This window comes from Saccopteryx bilineata, chromosome 6 (assembly GCF_036850765.1).
Source record: "Saccopteryx bilineata isolate mSacBil1 chromosome 6, mSacBil1_pri_phased_curated, whole genome shotgun sequence".
Classification (NCBI taxonomy): domain Eukaryota; kingdom Metazoa; phylum Chordata; class Mammalia; order Chiroptera; family Emballonuridae; genus Saccopteryx; species Saccopteryx bilineata.
In genome coordinates this window covers 6,364,810-6,385,327 of record NC_089495.1, presented here as the reverse complement: position 1 = coordinate 6,385,327, position 20,518 = coordinate 6,364,810, and the positions used below count along the sequence as shown (strand labels likewise).

The 20,518-nt window shown below is 42.6% G+C and overlaps 1 protein-coding gene across 1 annotated transcript; it reads right to left on the bottom strand.

The window, feature by feature from the left end:
* Positions 1-1,547: 1,547 nt before the first annotated feature.
* On the bottom strand, positions 1,548-19,744 carry LOC136308523 (beta-defensin 109-like). The gene is made up of 2 exons (XM_066235936.1): positions 19,690-19,744; positions 1,548-1,753 (listed from the first exon to the last, which is right to left on the bottom strand). Exons 1-2 carry the CDS (start codon positions 19,742-19,744, stop codon positions 1,548-1,550), a joined length of 261 nt encoding a protein of 86 aa, XP_066092033.1.
* Positions 19,745-20,518: the final 774 nt, after the last annotated feature.

Here is a 20,518-nt window from a genome sequence, read left to right as displayed (position 1 = left end):
TGCCTGAGGCAGAGGCCATGGAGCCATCCTCAACACCTGGGCCAACTTTGCTCCAATGGAGCCTTGGCTGTGGGAGAGGAAGAGAGAGACAGAAAGAAAGAAGAGGGGGAAGGGTGGAGAAGCAGATGGGTGCCTCTCCTATGTGCCCTGACCAGGAATCAAACCTGGGGCTTCTATATGCTGGGCCGATGCTCTACCCCATAACCAAATGTCCAGGGCCAAATTACCATCTTTATGTATTATCCCAAATCATTCCTCGTGCCCTCTTTCAATTTGCTCCTCTTCCTTTTATCTACATCTCTTCTTTTTCTCTGATATTTTCTGAATTTCCTCTGTATCTTGCCTCTGCATTTTCTCTGTGTGTCTATTTAATTATTTTAAAATTTTTAATTAGAAAATTAACTTTAACAGGATACATTGATCAATAAGAGTACAAAGGTATCAAGTGAACATTTCTATAGCATGTGAACTGTCGATTATATTATCTATCTATCACCCTAAGTCAAATCATTTTCTGTCACCTTATATTTGTCCCTCTTTACACCTTTCCCCCATCCCCTACCCCTTCCCATTCACTCAAGTCCCCTTCCCGCTCCAAATGCTCCCTTCCCCCTGGTAACCACTTCACTTTTATCTGTGTCCGTAAGTCTCAGTTTTATATCCCACCTATGTGTGAAATTACACAGTTCTTAGCTATTCCTGATTTACTTATTTCACTCAGTATAATGTTCTCAAGGTCCATCCATGTTGTAAATGTCAGTATGACATCATTTCTTACGGCTGAGTATTCCACTGTATATATGTACCACATTTTCTTTATCCAATCCTCTTTCGGGGGACACTTTGGTTGTTTTCATGTTTTGGTCATTGTAAATAATGCTGCAATGAACATGGGAGTATATGTGTCTTTACATACCAATGTTTTTGAGTTTTGGGAATAGATATCCGGTAGAAGGATTGCTGGATCACATGGTAGTTCTATTCTTAATTTTTTGAGGAACCGCCATACTTTTTCCCATAATGGTCGTACTAATTTGTATTCTCATCAGCAGTGGATGAGGGTTCCTTTTTTCTCCACAGCCTCTCCAACACTTATTACCTGTCTTGTTGATAATAGCTCATCTAACTGGTGTGAGGTGGTATCTCATTGTAGTTTTGATTTGCATTTCTCAAATAGCTAGTGAAGATGAGCATCTTTTCATATACCTGTTGGCCATTTTTATGTCCTCTTGGGAGAAGTGTCTGTTATGTTTTGTATGGTTATATTTTTACTTTTGTGACTTTTTAAAAAAATCTTTTGTTCGCTCTATGACAAGTTTAAAAAACACATTTACTATCTTTCTTAAAAATAGACTTCCTCACTTTTAAAGACATTGTTTGGATCTGAAAATGGGTCATAGAGAAGTAGCACCTGGTTATATTTTAAATCAATATTTATTTTATTGACACAGGATAGTAAAAGTTGGTAATAAAGCTGGGGTAAAGCAAGATATACATTCTAATGTTTTTAGATGCAAAGAATTTTCTTTTGGATGCTTTCTTGTCATTCATTTCACTTTGTTCTTAAGGGGTTCTTGGTAATCTGAATACATAACTGGTGTGGGGATTGGAATCAGGACCCACCACGATCTGCAACATCGCCACCTTCTTCGGCAGAAACCAATTGTATCCTCGATTACTTTGCAGACGTCTCTTCTGCACACGCCAAACAGATTCAAACAGAGGGTTTCAGAAGAACCCATACCACTTCTTACTGCAGAAAAAGAGCCAGTGAGATAATTAGTCCATGAAGGAGTCCACACTGAGTGTGAGAACACGGTCATTCTGGGTTGGGCATTTCTAAGTGGGGAAAGGGATCTGGACAAAGGCTCTGTTCAGTGACTCTGTCACATCCACTCTCTTGCCCTTTTCCCCAACAGTGTGAGTCTTAACCACCACTCTCCTTTTCTTATAAGTGCTTGGCATTGCTAACTCCTGCTTCACAAAGAACTTTGGTAAACAGCAAACTGAAGCAACAGAGGGATGTACAAAAAGTATATTTTATATACTCCTGTTTTCTTCATTTAGTCCTTTATATGGATCTTCCACTCAGAATGAGTAAATTCCTTCTATTCATCAGGCATTTTTCTTTGTAGTAATGATAGCATAATGAAAATGGCAGAAACTTTTTTGTAGTCTTGCAAACATATTTAATAAAGAAAACATAACAATATAAAAATAGATGGATAAGACAACTTCAGAAAGTGCCAAGTATTGAGGAAAAAAATAATATAATAATGGACCAGGAAAGTCTGGATGATGGAGTTGATAACATGGACAAGAGAGGTTTTCTGAAGAGGATATAGTGTGTGAAGTGAGATCTGAATGTTGAGGAAAGAAAAGACATTTAGTTTCCTGACAGAGTTTAATCCAAAGATTAGAAAGACCTGTGTAGATAGAGCAGATTGGTGGGAAAAAAGATAATAAAATTCATATGGACACACACACACACATCCATAATAGCCAAGGAAATCTTGAGAAAGTAAGGCAAAGCTGGAGGCATCACACTTCTTGAAGTTAAACTATATTCTAAGACTATTTTAATCAAAACAGTATGGTATTGCTATAAAAACAGACATACTAGACATGGAACTGAATTGAGAGCCCAGAAATAAACCCACATGGCCAAGGTCAACTAATATTTGATAAGAAAGCCAAGAACATTCAATGGAGAAAAGACAGTCTCTTCAATAAAGGGGGTGAGGCAAACTGGATATCCACATGCAAAACAGTGATATCAGGCTAATGGTTCTCAAACGTTTTGTAGTCGAGGTGCATTTAAAATCCAACAAATAATTGTAGGCACACTATATACAAATTTCTGAAAAATATGTTATAATAATTAAGTCAAATATTAAAGAAAAAAAAGTCCAAGTGTACTTTTATGGTAATTAAACAAAATAAATATGATTAAATTAAATTTGTTCTGACATTAAAACACATTTTCATGTTACATTTTTGAGTTATATCTTTTAGAATTTGTAAAAAAGTGGGGTTAAAAAATAAAAAAGTTATCTTTTTATATAAATAGATACATTCTTAGTAAGATTTAGTAAATTTGGCAGGTCTTGGCACAAATGTGTTAAGTTTTTTCATTCTTGTGTTATGAGAAACATGAACCTGATGTGTCCTAGTGATTTCTTCAATGTTTGGGCATATATTTGAAAGGCAAACTCTCATTTCCTCATCAATACATTGAAGAATTCCTCTCTTTTTTACTCTTAATTATGTTGAGGGTAGAAAATACTAATTCACACAAATAGGATGTTAAAAAATGTAGTAAAATGTTTAAAGTTTTTTTAGATATTGCCACATACTCTTCTGTTATAGAAATCCAAAAGGTTTCAAGAGATAATTGCTTATGTTTAATCATCAATCCAAAACCCCCACCATACATGTCATCTTAACTTGACACCAAAGGATAGAAGAAACTTGCCTCCAGTCTTTCCAGGGAACATGAAGGGTAGTGTAAGCAATCCAGCGCCACAGTTTTACAGCTTTTTGCAACCTAATCAGGCAAGTGAGGTGGGGGTTTGGGCAGACTATCAGCTTACAGCCAATTCCCCACACCTCTGTCCCTTAAAAATCTAAACTCCAAAAACCCTATTGGTTTTTTGGTCCCCAACAGGCACATATTTCTCTGGAATACCATAGGGTGCACCTGGAAATCTTCTAGGGTGCACCAGTGCGCACTGGCGCCTACTTTGAGAACCACTGCACTAGACCCTCATCTTACAGAGCTCACAAAAATTAACTTAAAGTGGATTTAAAAATTCGGACGTAAGACCTGAAGCCGTAAAAGTCCTAGAAGAAAACACAAGAAAATATTTCTTTGACATTGGTTTTGGCAATGATCTTTGAATAAGACACCAAAAGCACAAGTCATAAAAAGAAAAAAACAATAACAACTGGGACTGCAGGAAACTAAAAATCTTCTTCACTCAATGAAACAATTAATAAAATGAATAGGAAAACCAGAGAATGGGGAAAAAATACTTGTAAACTGTGTATCTGATAAGGGGTTAATATCCAGATGTATAAGGAACCCATAGAACTCAATAGCAAAAAACAGTCCAATTAAAATATAGGCAGAAAACTTGACATTTTTCCAAAGAAGGCCAATGAATGACCAACAAGTACATGAGAAGTTGCTCAATATCACTAATCTTCAGGGAAATGCAGATCAAAACCACAATGAGATTTCACCTTGTACCTGTCAGAATGGCTATTGTCAATGAGTCTACAAACAAGTGTTGATGAGGATGTGGAGGAATGGGAACTCTAGTGCACTGTTGGTGGGAATGTAAATTGGTACAGCCACTATGGAAAACAGTGTGGAGATTCCTCAAAAATGTAAAAGTAAAACTACCATGTGGTCCAGCAATTCCACTTCCAGATATATATTCAAGGGAGGAAAAATTACTATCTCAAAGAGATAACTGCATCCTCAGTTTCATTGCAACGGTAGTCACAGTAGTCAAAACATAATGACGTCATAAGAGTCTGTCATTAGGACAGATGTTGAATCAATTAATATTGAATGTGTTTATGGACAAAGAAAATGTGATATATATATATAAATAGTAATCGAACAACATCCAGCCACAAAAGAGAGAAATTCTGTAAGCCCTCTGGCCTTTCAGTGAGTATGGAGCAGTTGCTGTGTGTGGCTGGTCATGGCGCAGGTGCCCAGAGAGACCTTCTAGGGTGGAGATGCAGAGGCCTACAGAGTAGAGGAGGGTGCAGGGAGCCTAGAGAGGCTCCATGGAATGCTGACGTGGCCACTGCGATGGGAGAAAACTATAGAGAGGAAGTGCGTGGGGGAATTCAGGTGTTCATTTTTGGATATATTAATTTTGATATTAAACATCCAAATAGAGATATAAGTTAGGCCATTGGATACTCATTGCAAGTCTGGAGGTCAAAAGAGAGGTCAGAAGTGGAGTTTCAAAGGATGGGACTGACCCCAGGGCCAGATGGAGAGAGAGAGGAGAAGAGGACCGGGACCGAGTCTTCTGTCTCTCCTGCATAAAGGAGTTATGGGAGAAGACGGGGTGGCAGCAAAGGCAAGGAGGGCGCACCTCCAGTGAGCCAGGTCAGAATCAAGGGGTGTGCCACCCTGGATGCCCAGTGAAGAAAGCACATTAAGAGGAAGAATGACCACCTGTTGTCAAATGCCGAAGATGAGCCAAAGAAGGTCACCTTGAGAAATGACCATTGGGTCTAGCAGAGTGGAGTTTTTTTGGTGACTTTGGCAAAAGCAGATTCAGTAGCAGGGGAATGGATTGGGAGAGTGCCTGGTGGGACTATATTTAAGGAAGAATTAGTGGCAAGAATGTATGGGCAACAACTATTTTCAGGTGTTTCACTGCAAAACGGAGTATATAGCTGGCACTGGAAGATGATCAACAATTTTTTTCTTAAGATCAGAGAAACAACGGCGTGTTTGGAGACTAATGCTAATAATCCAGTGGGAAGAAAATTGATGCAGTGAAAAAGAAAGAACTCTTGCAGAGAAGATTCTAAGTCATTCTAAGTACACAAATTTACAATATCCTTTTATTTCCTGTGAATCTCTGGAACACCAATTGTGATGTCAACCTTTTCGTTCCTGAGACAACTATTTTCTTTTTAAATTACTTACTTACTGTAAGGCCAGGAGCCGTCATTGTGACCATTCACATGCAGGTTCCCATTGGATTCGGGCAGGCGATAAAGAAATGGCGGAGTCAGAGGATGGGGGGCCATCCTATTTATTGGTGTCTCACCAAGACAGGCAAACCACAAAAGAAGACAAGGGAAAAGCAGAAAACCAGCTCTTCCTATGAAGGGCAAGGGATCAGGGAAGCCCCTGCATTTGTGATAGCAGGAACTGTGTGTCTGAGCTCCTGGTCTGTCCCACTTTATAGTGTAGAAAACCAAAATCCCTTAATCCAATATACAAACAAGGAAGTCTCCCATACAAAGTCACTTATCCAAGGCATAATTGGATTTCTCATGAGAGTGCACCACCCAGATCATACAATCAGTCAAGGGTGTGGGGAAAAGCTTAGTCCCAAAACCAAACCTCAGGCTACAACAACCTGGCCTGCTTATAGCCTGTCCCCCACACCCATTATAAGTCACAAGCGAGCAAACATATATATCATGTTTACAAACTTATTTGACCAACATTCCACCCCTTTTGCTCGCTTTACAATCTAAACCACAGGCATCTTCCATGATGGTCACTGTGTAAAGAGTAGGATACATTGCATAAACAGAAATAGTACCAACTACAGCAATAGGATTAACAGATCAAAAACTATGGGCGAAATGAGAGAGCTGTCAGTGGCACCAAGAGAGGCAAATCTTTTCCCTCTAGCAGAATACAGGCCAGAGTTTTATCTGCAGACAGCACTGTAGCTGGCACCAGAGGCTGCCCTGAGCGGGCGTACCAAACCTTATTCGCCAATACACCAGCATCTGCTGGTTCTATGTGTAGTAAAATAGGGGAACTCATTATTGGCCATAAAGAAATCACAAAGGTGCCCTTCAAAATGCTGTCCCCTTGAGCACTCAAGGGATAATACACTTCTACCTTAGGTGGCCAGGTGCTGGTTGCCCAAGGAGTTAACTGGAGGTCCACCTCTAACCCCTTTCCCCATGGTGCCAACAAGGCCACCCATCTCAGATGGGGGGCCTGTACAGTCCAGGGCCAAGTCCATTGAAGCCGTTGTCCTTTAAGAAGGGCTGTTGGAGCAGGCAAGAGCACGTTGCCCTGCTGTCTGAAACCTGGCTTGAGTAAAATGTCCTTAGTGCGTATCTGCAACTGAATAGGGGCAGCTGTCCGATGCAGGAGGGCCTCTACTGGAGCTGGGCTTCCCCGACGAGGTCGCTCATTCAAAATCCGAAGTACTGTCCATAAGCGGCGTGTCCATCCAGTAAGAGAGCCGGTGTCCCCCTCCTGTCGCAGTCCCTGCTTTAAGAGTCCATTATAACGCTCAATGATGCCAGCAGCCTGGGGGTGGTAGGGAACATGGTACTTCCAGTCCACCCCCAGCTTTTGAGCCCATTGCCTCACCGTTGAACCAGTGAAGTGGGTACCATTGTCACTTTCAAGGACCAGCGGTCGCCCGTATGCAGCACTCAGGCGGTCCAGAGCCTGTATGACTGCCCTCTGGTCAGGGTTACGAGCGGGGTAAGCAGCAAGCAGCCCGGTGGCAGTATCTACACAAGTGACTGCATACTGGTACCCTTCTGACTTTGGTAAGGGTCCAATGATGTCTATCTGCCATCGTGTCAGTGGGACATGACCCCTCTGGATCTGTCCAGGTGACACCAGTGGTCTCCGAGGGTGTTCCTTGGAACATACTGCACATTGCTCACAGGCTGCAAGTACCTCTGCATAGGACACAGGCAAGTTCCAAGCCTTAACCGTAGCCCACATAGTTTTCTGTCCTGCATGGAGCAGGCGCCGGTGGAGCCACTGTGCCACATCACCTGCAGGTGCAGTCTCCAACCATCGCACCCTTGCCAACGTATCTGCCTCATCATTCCCAGGATGGGCTAGAGGGGCATGCCCTGTGACATGATATACTGTCACCTGCTTCTGGTGTCCTATTTCCCATAAGTCCTGCCACATGGCCTGACCCCATAATGGATGGTGCATTACCATCCACTGGTTAATGTGCCAAGTAGCAATCCAAAGGGTCAGTCCACGATAGACAGCCCAACTGTCAGTACAGATCACCAGAGGTGAAGGTTCATTATGGGCAACTAGCCAAACAGCTCTTAATTCTGCCCATTGGCTGCTTTGGCCTGTACCCGTGTCCATCCAAATAGTCTCAGTGGCCGGATGGAAGGCGATAGCCGTCCATTTGGCAGGTTGGCCCCTGCTGGAACCATCAGTATACCAGGCATCTTCGGGGATGGGCACCCGCCCCTCCTGGTAAGGACTGACCTCAGGTTCTGCCTCCTGAGCCCCAGTTGCACCTGACTCTAAGGTCGCATAGGTGACTGGACCCAAGACCTCCTGCAGTTCTGCCCTCAATGGGCTGGTGCTAAGAGCACAGCGTTGTTGCAGATAGGCACCCCACTTGGCCAGGGTAGACATTTGGGCCATACCACTACGTGGTTTAGTTGCCCAATCTCTCACCCATCTAGCTATAGGGTATGTTGTTTTGATTGTAACTGGTGTTGTGGTTGTAATACTCTCAGTTGCCAGGAGGGCAGCATACACAGCTGCCAGCTGCTTCTCTACTAATGAGTAACGAACTTCAGCACCTTTCCACAATTGGGACCAAAATCCAATAGGTTGCCGTAGGCGCTCTGTCCGCTGCCACAAGCCCCATCCAAACCCCTCTGAGGTTACATGAACATCCAGCTCACAAGGCCTGGCAGGATCAAACACATTCAAGGCCTGTGCCACCTTGACAGCTCTCTTAGCAGCTGCAAATGAACCTTGCGCCTGCTCAGTCCAATCCCAGCGAACCCCCTTTCGAATAAGGTTGTACAAGGGGCGTAGTAACTGAGCCAAATGCGGTATAAATGCTTGCCAATACCCCAACAAACCTAAGAATTCCTGTAACTGTTTTACCGTAGTGGGCACGGGGTATGCTTGAATCTTATCTATAACTGCGTCAGGGATAACTTTTGTCTTACCCGACCAGACAACTCCCAAGAATTTAACAGATAACCCAGGTCCTTGTAATTTGTTCTCGTTAACTGCCCAGCCACATGCTTTCAAATGGGATAGCAGGGTAGGGACTGCTTGCTCCAATTCTGAAAGAGAATCACTAGTTAGCATAATATCATCAATATAATGGTACATGCGGACTACCTCTGGCTGTTTCCATTTAGCCAGGTCAGCAGCCACCAGCCCATGGCACAAGGTGGGGCTATGCAAATAGCCCTGGGGTAACACTGTAAAGGTCCATTGTCTCCCTTCCCAACTGAAGGCAAATTGGTCTTGACTCTCTGCGGCTATATCAATAGAGAAAAAAGCATTGGCCAAGTCTGCCACAAAGTGGTATGTCCCCAACTCATGGCTTAGCCGATCCATCATGTTAGCTATCGAGGGAACAGCAGCGTGCAAAGGGGGAACAACTTTATTAAGTTCCCTGTAATCTACTGTCATTCTCCAGGTTCCATCTGCTTTGCGCACAGGCCATACTGGGGAGTTGTAAGGACTGTGTGCTGGCCGGATGATCCCCACCTTTTCTAGTTCAAGGATTGTCCCTGTGACTTCTTCATAACCACCTGGCAGGCGGTACTGCTTGGTGTTAGTCACACGCTGAGGGATGGGTAATTGCAAAGGGGAATGTGATGCATGTCCCCACAATACTGCCTTCACAACCCTGATCTGCAGCCGGAACTCCCCAGCTGTAGTTTCCAACCACAGTCCTTCAAGACATCTACCCCCAAAATATATTCAGGAATAGGAGATACATACACCTTATATGGCTTAGGAGGCAGTCTCCCTATCCCCAATGGAGTAGTTATTGGCTTCACTTGGACAGTTTGGCCCCCATAACCGTCAATGGCCACTGGGGTCCAGCAAACCGCTCTGGGTTTCCATAGAGAAGGGAACATTCTGCACCTGTATCCACCAAGGCCAACACCTGTTGTACGTTGGAAGGGGACCAGTGGATAGCCAGTTCCACATGTGGCCTCCGGTCCCCGCCCATCCCCGTTAGACGGGTCCCTCGGCCTTTTTCCTATTCAAACTGGTACAATGGGTCTTGGGAGTTCCCCTCTCCCTCGGCTGTCTCTATCATATAATCTTGTAACCGAGCTGTGCGCGCACCAAACGTTTTATTGGTAGCTGCTGGGGCCTTTCGTCTCAGTGGCTGGAACTTCTGTTCTGGTTTAAGCTGCCGCCAAAGCTCCAAAAGAATTTTATTAGACTGGCCATCCAATTTCCCCTTATCTGCTCCAGCCGCAATCAAGTCTACCCACATCTGCGTTCGGGTAACCTTTACAGGCCTGTTTCCCTTGTTATTTGGGGGGGAAACATAGGCAGCAGCCCTCACTGCTTTATGATCCCGAGCGACCTCCAGCTCTCCCAAATCTGCTACCATCTGTGTAACTGCATTGATGGGCTGCCCCACATAGGGGCCCAAGATAGCCACAAGTGACCCAAAAAGGGCTGACAGGGTGCTAGGAAGGACAAATTCCCTCATTTTGGCTGTAAACACTTCTTCGTCTGGCCCACGAGACCCAGGGTTGAAAACAGCATTCTTCATACCTAGTTCTCGAAGGACCTTTACTAACTCACTGTAGCACTGCCACCGACTCATTGCCCCGGCAGTTCTCCAGCATTCTGCCAGACCATACGAATGGCAGCCATCACCCACTCTAATAGGGTATGGTCTCCTGGGTTGCCATGGCAGTTCTGAAGACGCTGCCTCAAGGAAGAGTGTGTGGTAATGGCGGCCAATTTCTCCATCTCTGTTCCAGAGAGCATGATGCCATCCACCCCTATATCCCATAATCGTAGTAACCAGGCTACCAGGGATTCAGTAGGTTTCTGCCTAAATTGTGCCCCCAACTCCATCAGCTCTGCCTGGGTATAGGGCCGGACCACAGAGTGTTCCATTACCTGGGCAGGAGGCTGTGGCTGCCCCTGAGGGACTCTTTGTTGCTGGGTTTTTACCTTCTTGGCGACAACTGGTCGGGTTCTCAGTGTGTGTAAGGCAGCTTCAGCCTGAGCCTTCTCATCCTCAGAAGAGGAGTCGCAAGCGCCTGCTCCCGCTGACTCAAAGCCAATCCACCGGCACGGATGCTGCTGCTCCTTTGGTGACCGTTTAGGCTCCTGTGGCTGCTGGCTTTTGGCCAGAAGCTGAGACTCGAGCTCTTGAATCCGGAGTTGTTTCTCCAAAAACTGCCGGTGAAGACGTTCAGCTTCCAGGGTAAACTGCAACTCTCGAACCCGTAATTCCTTCTCCAGTGCTCGCTCCAGTTCCAGCCTTTTCTGCCGTTCTGTTTGCAATTCATGCTGAAGCTTTTGACCTCGGGCAGTTTCCTCTTGAGTAAAAAACATGTAGCCCATGGCCCCTAAAAGGACAGCCATGGGGAGCCAGAGCAGCAACCAGTACTCTATCCCACCCATCAAGGATGGTGGCTCCATACCAATCTCTGAATCCTGCCGACTACGCCAGTTGTAAGGCCAGGAGCCGTCATCGTGACCATTCACATGCAGGTTCCCATTGGATTCGGGCAGGCGATAAAGAAATGGCGGAGTCAGAGGATGGGGGGCCATCCTATTTATTGGTGTCTCACCAAGACAGGCAAACCACAAAAGAAGACAAGGGAAAAGCAGAAAACCAGCTCTTCCCATGAAGGGCAAGGGATCAGGGGAGCCCCTGCATTTGTGATAGCAGGAACTGTGTGTCTGAGCTCCTGGCCTGTCCCACTTTATAGTGTAGAAAACCAAAATCCCTTAATCCAATATACAAACAAGGAAGTCTCCCATACAAAGTCACTTATCCAAGGCATAATTGGATTTCTCATGAGAGTGCACCACCCAGATCATACAATCAGTCAAGGGTGTGGGGAAAAGCTTAGTCCCAAAACCAAACCTCAGGCTACAACAACCTGGCCTGCTTATAGCCTGTCCCCCACACCCATTATAAGTCACAAGCGAGCAAACATATATATTATGTTTACAAACTTATTTGACCAACACTTACTTACTTAATTTTTGTAACAGAGACAGAGAGAGGGACAAATAGGGACAGACAGACAGAAAGGCAAAGACATGAGAAGCATCAATTCTTCATTGCGGCACCTTAGTTGATCATTGACTGCTTTCTCATATGTGACTTGACTGGGGGGTTACAGCAGAGTGAGTGACTCCTTGCTCAAGCCAGCGACCTTGGGTTTCAAACCAGCAACCTTGGGCTTCAAGCCAGCAACCTTTGTGCTCAAGCCAGCAACCATGGGGTCATTTGTATGATCCCACACTCAAGCCAGCGACCCCTCACTCAAGCTGGTGAGCCCGCACTCAAGCAGGTGACCTCAGGGTTTTAAACCTTCATCCTCTGCATTCCAGTCTGACACTCTATTCACCTTGCCACCGCCTGGTCAGGCTAACTTCTATTTTTAATTTATTGTGTTGACATGGTTTCAAGTGTCCCATTCAATATGACACCCTCTACCCAATGCATTGTTCCAGCCATGCTCCATGCAAAGTCTCTTTTCACCCCTGTTTCACCTCCTTTGCTCCCTCCCCCCACCCCTATTCCCCCTTTCCCTCTGGGAATTGCTACCCGGTTGTCTGTATCTCTGTGTTATGTATATATAATTGGCTAATCCCTTAACCTGTATCTCTGTGTTATGTATAATTGGCTAATCCCTTCACCCATATCTCTGTGTTATATATATATAATTGGCTAATCCCTTAACCTGTATCTCTGTGTTATGTATAATTGGCTAATCCCTTCACCTGTATCTCTGTGTTATGTATATATAATTGGCTAATCCCTTCACCTGTATCTCTGTGTTGTGTATATATAATTGGCTAATCCCTTCACCTTCTTTGATCCAAATCCCCTTACCCCCTTCCCTCTGACAGCTGTCCATCTGTTCCCTATGACCCTGCCTCTGTTTCTATTTTGTTCCTCAGTTTATTGTGTTCATTAGGCTCCACACAAAAGTGAGCTCATATGGTATTTCTTTCTCTGTCTGGCTTATTTCACTTATCTTAATAATCTCCAGGTCCATTCATGCAGGCAGATATTTAAATATGTTCTCATTTTCTCTTGATCAATGTCAAGATATTCATTACAATATAGTATTATAAAGTGTATGCATCTTTAAAAAGCCAACTTTTTGATTTATTGATATTTTTCTTTTTCATTTGTTTCTCTAAATTCTAATTTACCTTTATTACACAAATTTTGACATTTAGCTTATCTTACTATAACTGATTTTCTAAATTTATTTCAACACTGCCTAATGTAAAAGTATATTTTTAAATCCAAATACTTACATTTTGTTAGTGGTTTCTAGCTAAACTAAATTAGGTTCAAAATATTTTTCAAATTTTCCAAAAGTTTATTTTTTCCAGTGATATTGAGATATAATTGACATATATAACATTGTATAAGTTTAGAGTGTACAACATGTTGATTTGATATATTGATTGATTTTAATCTTTTGAAATGTTGATGCCTGCTTTCTGATTGAGTGATGGCCATTTTTATAAGTGCTTTGGCTACACTTAAAAATGTGTATTTTGTAGTTGGATTTGGTCCTTCAAGTTTGTAAATCATTTTGTAGTTGTGAAGTGTGGTGTTGTAAGAATGCTAATCATGTTCAAATATTTTAAGTGTTTATTGATATTTGACTGGTTACACTATTAATTTGTGAGAGGATTATGCTAAAATATCTCACTGTGATACTGTGGATTTTCAATTCCTCTGAGTTTTTTCACTTTATACTCTCTATATTGTAAGACTCTGTTATACGTATAAATGTAAATTTATTATATTTCCTTGATTAATTGAATCTTTAAACATTATGAAATGGCCTTCTTTATTTGTAAAAAAGTTTTCAACTTTTTTGCTGATTAACACATCCATGAAATATCTTTTTGAATCTGCATTAATTTTCAGCAGCTATAAAAAAAAAAAAGTCCCACATTCTGGTGGCTTAAACAACAGAAATTTATTTTCTCACAGTTCTGGAGGCTAGAGGCTGAAGTCAAGGTGTCAAGGGCATTGATTCTTTCTGAGAAACCCAGTAGAAGGATGAGTTTCAGGCTTATCTCCTTGGAACGTAGATGGCCATCCCCTCTTTGTGTCTTTACATTATGAGTCCAAGTACCTTCCACTTATAAGGACACCATTCGTATTGGACTAAATTTCACCCTACTGGCCTCATTTTGGTTGAAGAACCTCTGTAAAGATTCAGCCTCTGAATATGGTTGCGTTCTGAGCTCTTAGGACTTAGAATTTATGGAAGGACACAGTTCAGCCCATAATAACGTTTGTTTACTTCTTATCTTTCTATATGCTTACATTTTAGGTGTGATTTTTTGTTTGTTTGTTTGTTTTTTTGTTTTTGTTTGTTCGTTTGTTTTGTATCATGTAGCTGGACTTATTTGCTACCTTTGATATGAACTAGATAGAAAATTAACCTATATGATTTTTATATAGTCACTGGTATATTTGCGTTTAATTCTGCCATCTTAATTACTTTTCTCTTTGCCTAGTCTCTTGCTTTTGTCTCTCTGATTTTCTCTTTGTTATTGGATTGTTTTTAATCTCATTTTTGTCTTTAGTTATTTTAAATATTAAACCCTTGTTCCTATTCTTTTAGTAGTTCTTACAGAATTAAAACCTATTAAATTAAAATCTTTCACATATTAAGAATATGTGAAAGTCTAATATTAATCAGAACATGTGCCCTTACATGATACAATGATTTCAGAACTTTGCAATGACCATTTAACTCCTCCAAATTATTTACTTTTATTGTCAAATACTTTATTTCTACGTGTAGTTTTAATCCCTACCACTTTCAAATACTGCTGGTGGGTTTCTAAATTCTAAATTTATCCAAGTTGGAAAAGAGTTTACTTTTACCTAGTAAAGCTGAGGATTCATATCATATGACCCAATTTCATCCCAAACACAGCACCCCAAGGAAACTAAGATATACATGCAACAATTTTTATAACAAGATTATAATAGCCAACAACCAGAAAATAATGAAATTTCCATCAACATTGCAATAGTTAAGTGTGTGATTACTCTTTTATCAACTGTAAATAAAATTAGTCAAATACTTTTTACTTCTATTTCTTATACTTAATTCATTTTCTTATCTTATTGAATTGTCATTCTGTTTTATAATAATTCAGTATTTATTATCTATAACTAGTTCATTATTTCTTTAACTGCATTGTAAATGGTGGAGATTGGGTGATCTCAATCTTTTGCTCTTACAGATAATGCTTTGATGATTAATATTAAACACACATCATTTAGCATATATTCAAGGTATATCTGTAGAATATATTTCCACTGGAATTCATGTCTGGGTCTTAGAATTTTAAAATTTTGTTGTCTGTTCATTTTTAATGATTTTTTAAAAGTTTATTTAGATTCAGTAGTGTTAACTTTTCATTACTCTTGTTTTTGAATGAGATGAGTTTTTCCTGGACTAGAAGCTCCATGTAACATGTGCTAGGAATTACTTTTTATAAGTAATATCTTATATGAATTATTTAAACTCTCACATTTTATTTAAACTAATAGAGGTAAGCAGACATATGGCTATGCACAGTATAATGTCTCTCTTCCCTTTCCAGATTCACCTAGAGATGATGTTTTACATACATAACTTGTTTACATCATTTTTAGTTCATTCTGAATCTGCTTGTCACTAGTGGCCCAGAGATGCTCTCACTAATAGTTCCATAAATTCTGTTCCTATATGGCAAAGTTTGTTTTGAGTTTATACTTAGGTTGTGTTCTGACCTTCTAGAAACATTCTTGCTGAAGTCTCCTAAAGTGTGGAGTCATGCTATCTCTCTTTCTCTCTCTCTTTTTCCCCCATAATCTTGTTATATCCTAGTTTACTCAAAGATCCCATCTCCAAATATTTTTCTCATTCATATTTATTCGGGGTGATTACTGAGCAAAGAAGGTAGGGATGCTGAAAGTTCCCTCGTAGTCTCATTTCACTGGAGTTTTACAAGTCTCTCAGACACCTCCAAAAGGTCTTATATTGATTCTTAGAAGAGTTTACTATCTTTGCCTTCCAGGCTATCTTCAAATTCTTCTGAAGTTTTATAGGCCCTTTTGTTTAAAGGACTGAACAATGACTAGATCAGTCAGGGTTCTTATGATCCTTATGTGAAATACTTTTTAAAAAAGAAAAAGCTACCTTGATCATCGGCCTGGCGTGTGGATGTCCTGGGTTCAATTCCCGGTCACGGCACACAGGGGAAGTGACCATCTGCCCCACTACCCTCCCCCTTTTCTCTTTTCTCTTTCTCTTCCCCTCCTACAGCCATGGCTTGATTGGTTCGAGTGACTTGGCCTCGGGCACTGAGGATGGCTCCATGGCATCTACCTCAGTCACTAAAAAAATGGCTCTGTTGCTGAGCAATGGAGCAATGGTCCAGAAAGAGCATCACCCCCTAGTGAGCTTGCTGGGTGGGTCCCAGTCAGGGCTCATGAGAGAGTCCTATCTCTGCTTCCCCTCCTCTTATTAAATTAAGAAAGGAAAAAAAAAGGACACCTTATTTCCTTTCTTGCTAAAGATTATTTATTGAGCATTGAGCATATACAGTTGACCAGACCCTATGTAGCTCATTCCTGATTGAACTCCGCCACAGAGGTGGAAGTCATTGCCTTGTTAATGTGAACCACGTTTTCATCCAGATAAAAGTCCATTTTCTCATCAAAATATTTGACCCTCAAAGTAATGGTTTTGGGTTACTCGCAAGAACATCAGAGCTGTTGATAAAGGACAGGGGGGAGACTGGCACACTGTCACATGCAGGGGACTGGCGATGGTGGACAGTGAAATGGTGAAAGCAGTAGCATTTCCATGAAGATAGCTACATATAAAGGTATCTCCGTGAAAACTATGAGCTTGCCATTGCTTTCACCGTCCCACCACCACCTCCACAGCTCTTGGAAACCACTATTCCACTCAATGTTACTACGAATTTAATGTTTGAGTTTTCACATACAAGTCAGATTGTACAGTCCTCTTTCTGTGTCTGACTTATTTCACTCAACATAATATTCTCTGGGTTCAACCATGTTGTTGCAAATATATAGATATATAAATTCTTTATGTTGTACACTTTAAATATACAGTTTTTTGTCAACTTTATTTCAACAGAGCTATAAAAACTTGTTTGTTTGTTTATTTATTTATTTATTTATTATTTTATATTTTTTTGTATTTTTCCAAAGTTGGAAACGGGGAGGCAGTCAGACAGACTCCCGCATGTGCCCAACCGGGTTCCACCCGGCATGCCCACCAGGGGGCAATGCTCTGCCCATCTGGGGTGTCGCTCTGCTGCAATCAGAGCCATTCTAGCACCTGAGGCAGAAGGCACAGAGCCATCCTCAGCGCCCGGGCCCACTTTGCTCCAATGGAGCCTTGGCTGCAGGAGGGGAAGAGAGAGACAGAGAGGAAGGAGAGGGAGAAGGAGAGGGGTGGAGAAGCAGATGGGCACTTCTCCTGTGTGCCTTGGCCAGGAATCGAACCCAGGACTCCTACACGCCAGGCCGATGCTCTACCACTGAGCCAACTGGCCAGGGCCTATAAAAACTTGTTTAAAAAAATAACCTTATGACCTGATTTTAGTGACAACTTCACTGAATCTTTGGGTGTCATGTGATTTCTTAAAAATCTTGCTGCTATTAGTTCACCGGGTTTGCAGTTAATCAATTCAATTTTTTTCTTAAATCCAGGACAGACCCTTAACAATTTTCTCCATTCATACCAGATGTGGGACACTTTTCATGGCTCCATCACTGATCTTATCGGTTGAGTCTCTCTTATTCTCTCACCTCCTTATGTCCCACTTTCTCATCTTCTGTATTTTGATTTCTCTTGTCATGCTACCTGCCCCCCCAGGCCTTCTCTCTCAGTCCTGACTATTTAGACACTTAGTATAGACTATGACAGAACACCTGAGGAATTGTCTCATCTAACTACCAGACCCATGTCTTTAATGTTACATATTTCCACATGAAGGAGGCATAGATTTTAAGAACTCAAGATGTTGATTAAAAGTGGATCTCAGTTTGTTCCTGTGTGAATCTCAAAAACATGGAAACATAAAAACAAGATGTTCTCTTTCTTGTATTTTCTTTCTTGAGTAAAACTTTTTTACTTCCTTCAGGAACTCAAGATTTATCATTCCAGCACATTTATTTATTCATTAAATATAATCAGTTTCAGCTCCGACCTATTTTTTTCACCTGTCACTTTCTTATCTCCCAAAGTTACTGTCTATCTGTATTACCTAGCAAGTATTTATACATTCCCATGATTGCTTCCTTTCAGATCTTATTGAAACTCAATAAACAGATATTTTCAAATATCTGTTTGGCATTGAGCACACTACAAAATAAAACCTATGCCACAGAGGAGCCAGAAGGAAGGGTCAAAGTGAAGGATGAGGAGGTTGACACAGAGGCAGAGACTGGGTGGCTGACCGGGCTGGGACCACGAGAGGTGGAAGAGCAAGGAGCTGGCATCGGGACTACCTGAGTCTCAGAGCACCTTTCTGGACAGGACTGTGGAGACTGGGGAGCTGCCACACAGCTCTGTCTGCGGTTGATGCCTGCTTTCACCGTGGGGACACGAATCCACACAACCTGAGTCCCCCTAGCCTTGGAGGGGTCCACAGACACGGCAGAGGCTGACAGACAGCAGCCTGTGAACATCGTAGAGTTCACACTGGCAACTGCATTCAAACAGGAGATTGTTCTCCGTGGGAGTCATAGCCTCAGATAGTCCTAACTGATGTCATGCTACCCACTATGACATTTAGAAGAGTGTGGGCAGTGTATTCTAAACAAATCCTTCTTCAATGCAAATAAAATTATTTCCAAGTGAAAACATAAACGTTATTTCGTCTAATATGTTTCGCTTAAATAGTGCCTGACCCACTGTTATTGAGTAGCCTTGTCTGACCTACAGATGATCCAAACTCCTTCTACACAGTTGACGATTGCCCTCTGTAACCCTGAAGTGTTGTGTCCAGACACATGTCTGAATACTTAGAGTCGAGCACTGTGAAGCCATGGACCTCAGTCTTTCCCTGTGACAATGATGAGTGTGAACCTGACACCTTAGCATGAAGGATTTGTGACTGTCTGCTGCACGGTGTCACCTCCTGTGTCCTCATCTCCATTTTCCAACATAATCCTTTCTTCCTATGTAACCAAGGCAGCCGTGTCCCAGAGAGCGTGCTCCAGCCTTATTTTACAGGACAAGGTTTGGGCTTCTGGAACCGATGTTTTGTGATTGTCATTTAAAAGGTAATTTATATGATGTCATTATAAAGGTACTGGGGACATGGGCACTCCCTGGGGACTGGAATCCTCTTTCCAAAACCTGATTCTGGGTCTGTGATAATGGCAGGGAGTGGCCTGTGGCCACTTTGGCTTGGACAGTTCTGCTCTGTGCCTGTTGTTCCAATACAGCTACAACAGAAGTCTCTTTATTTTCCAAAACTAATTTAGATTAAAAAAAAAAAAGAAATACACTCACCTTCCTTTCACAACCATGGACTTACCTCTTTCATAATGAGAGCTCATCCCAATCCCTTCAGGAGCCAAATACCTTATGATAGAGCCCCCTGCCCCCAATACACACCCTTAGCACCAGCTCCTGCGGATAGGGTCCTTCCCGTCCGCCCCTTCTTCTGACCCAGTGAGTTGACACAGTGATAGATGCGCTGCCATTGAAGGCTGTCGGATCTACCTGCTACACGCCAGCTGCCATGGCCCAGCCGGGCATCCCGGACGAAGAATGGAGAGTGCTCTCTTTCCTATCTTACTCTGTTACTCATCCTAGTGAAGCTGTTGATACCAGGTTTGCAAATCCATAAGACTGATGCCAGGGTCTTGTCTGACCTTCCAGATCGCCTTCTAGACCCCAGACCCCAGCAATCGGCCACCCCCTTACCTGAGGGTAAGAGGGTCAGAAAGAGGAGGGTGGAGAGCAGCACATGGCGCCTCATGGTTGACCTGGCCGGTGAGGAGAAGAGACATGGGGAGAGCCGGAGCCTGGATCCCTGAGCACGGCAGGCCCCAGCTTTTTATGCTACTGCCGGGGCCTGTGGTTTGTCCTTGGTTAGTAGAGCCTGACAGAGGGAAGCACAACTCAGTCTCCCACAGGAAATCTCCAGACACGAAAGGACACTCTGTGCTGGAAACTCAATGGGGGGAAAGCCAAGTCAGGGATGCCCATTTCCCGGGAGTCAGAGCATCCTCGCTGTGGCTGTGTTCTCTCCTGCTTCCCATGGGACACACACACACATGGCCGCTCGCTGGCCATGCTTTAGAGCAGGGGATTGGGAACATATGGCTCATGAGCCAGATGTGGCTCTTTTGATGGCTGCATCTGGCTTGCAGACAAATCTTTAATTAAAAAAATAATAATAATGTTACAAATATAAAACATTCTCATGTATTACAATCCATTCACTTCCTACCGCTCATGTTCACGGTTGCGGGTGGCTGCAGCCAATCACAGCTGTCCTCTGGGATAACACCAAATTTTTATTGGATAATGCGTAACATACACGGGTCGTTGTATGGCTCTCACGGAATTACATTTTAAAATATGTGGCATTCATGGCTCTCTCAGCCAAAAAGTTTCCTGACCCCTGCTTTAAGACTTCCCATGTGTCAGAACGTGTTGTAAAAAGCCAGGTGACACCAGCTACATTGAGTCAGACAGTGGGAGATGGAGGATTAAAAGGATGCATGCGGTAATATAAGTAAAGGACCCA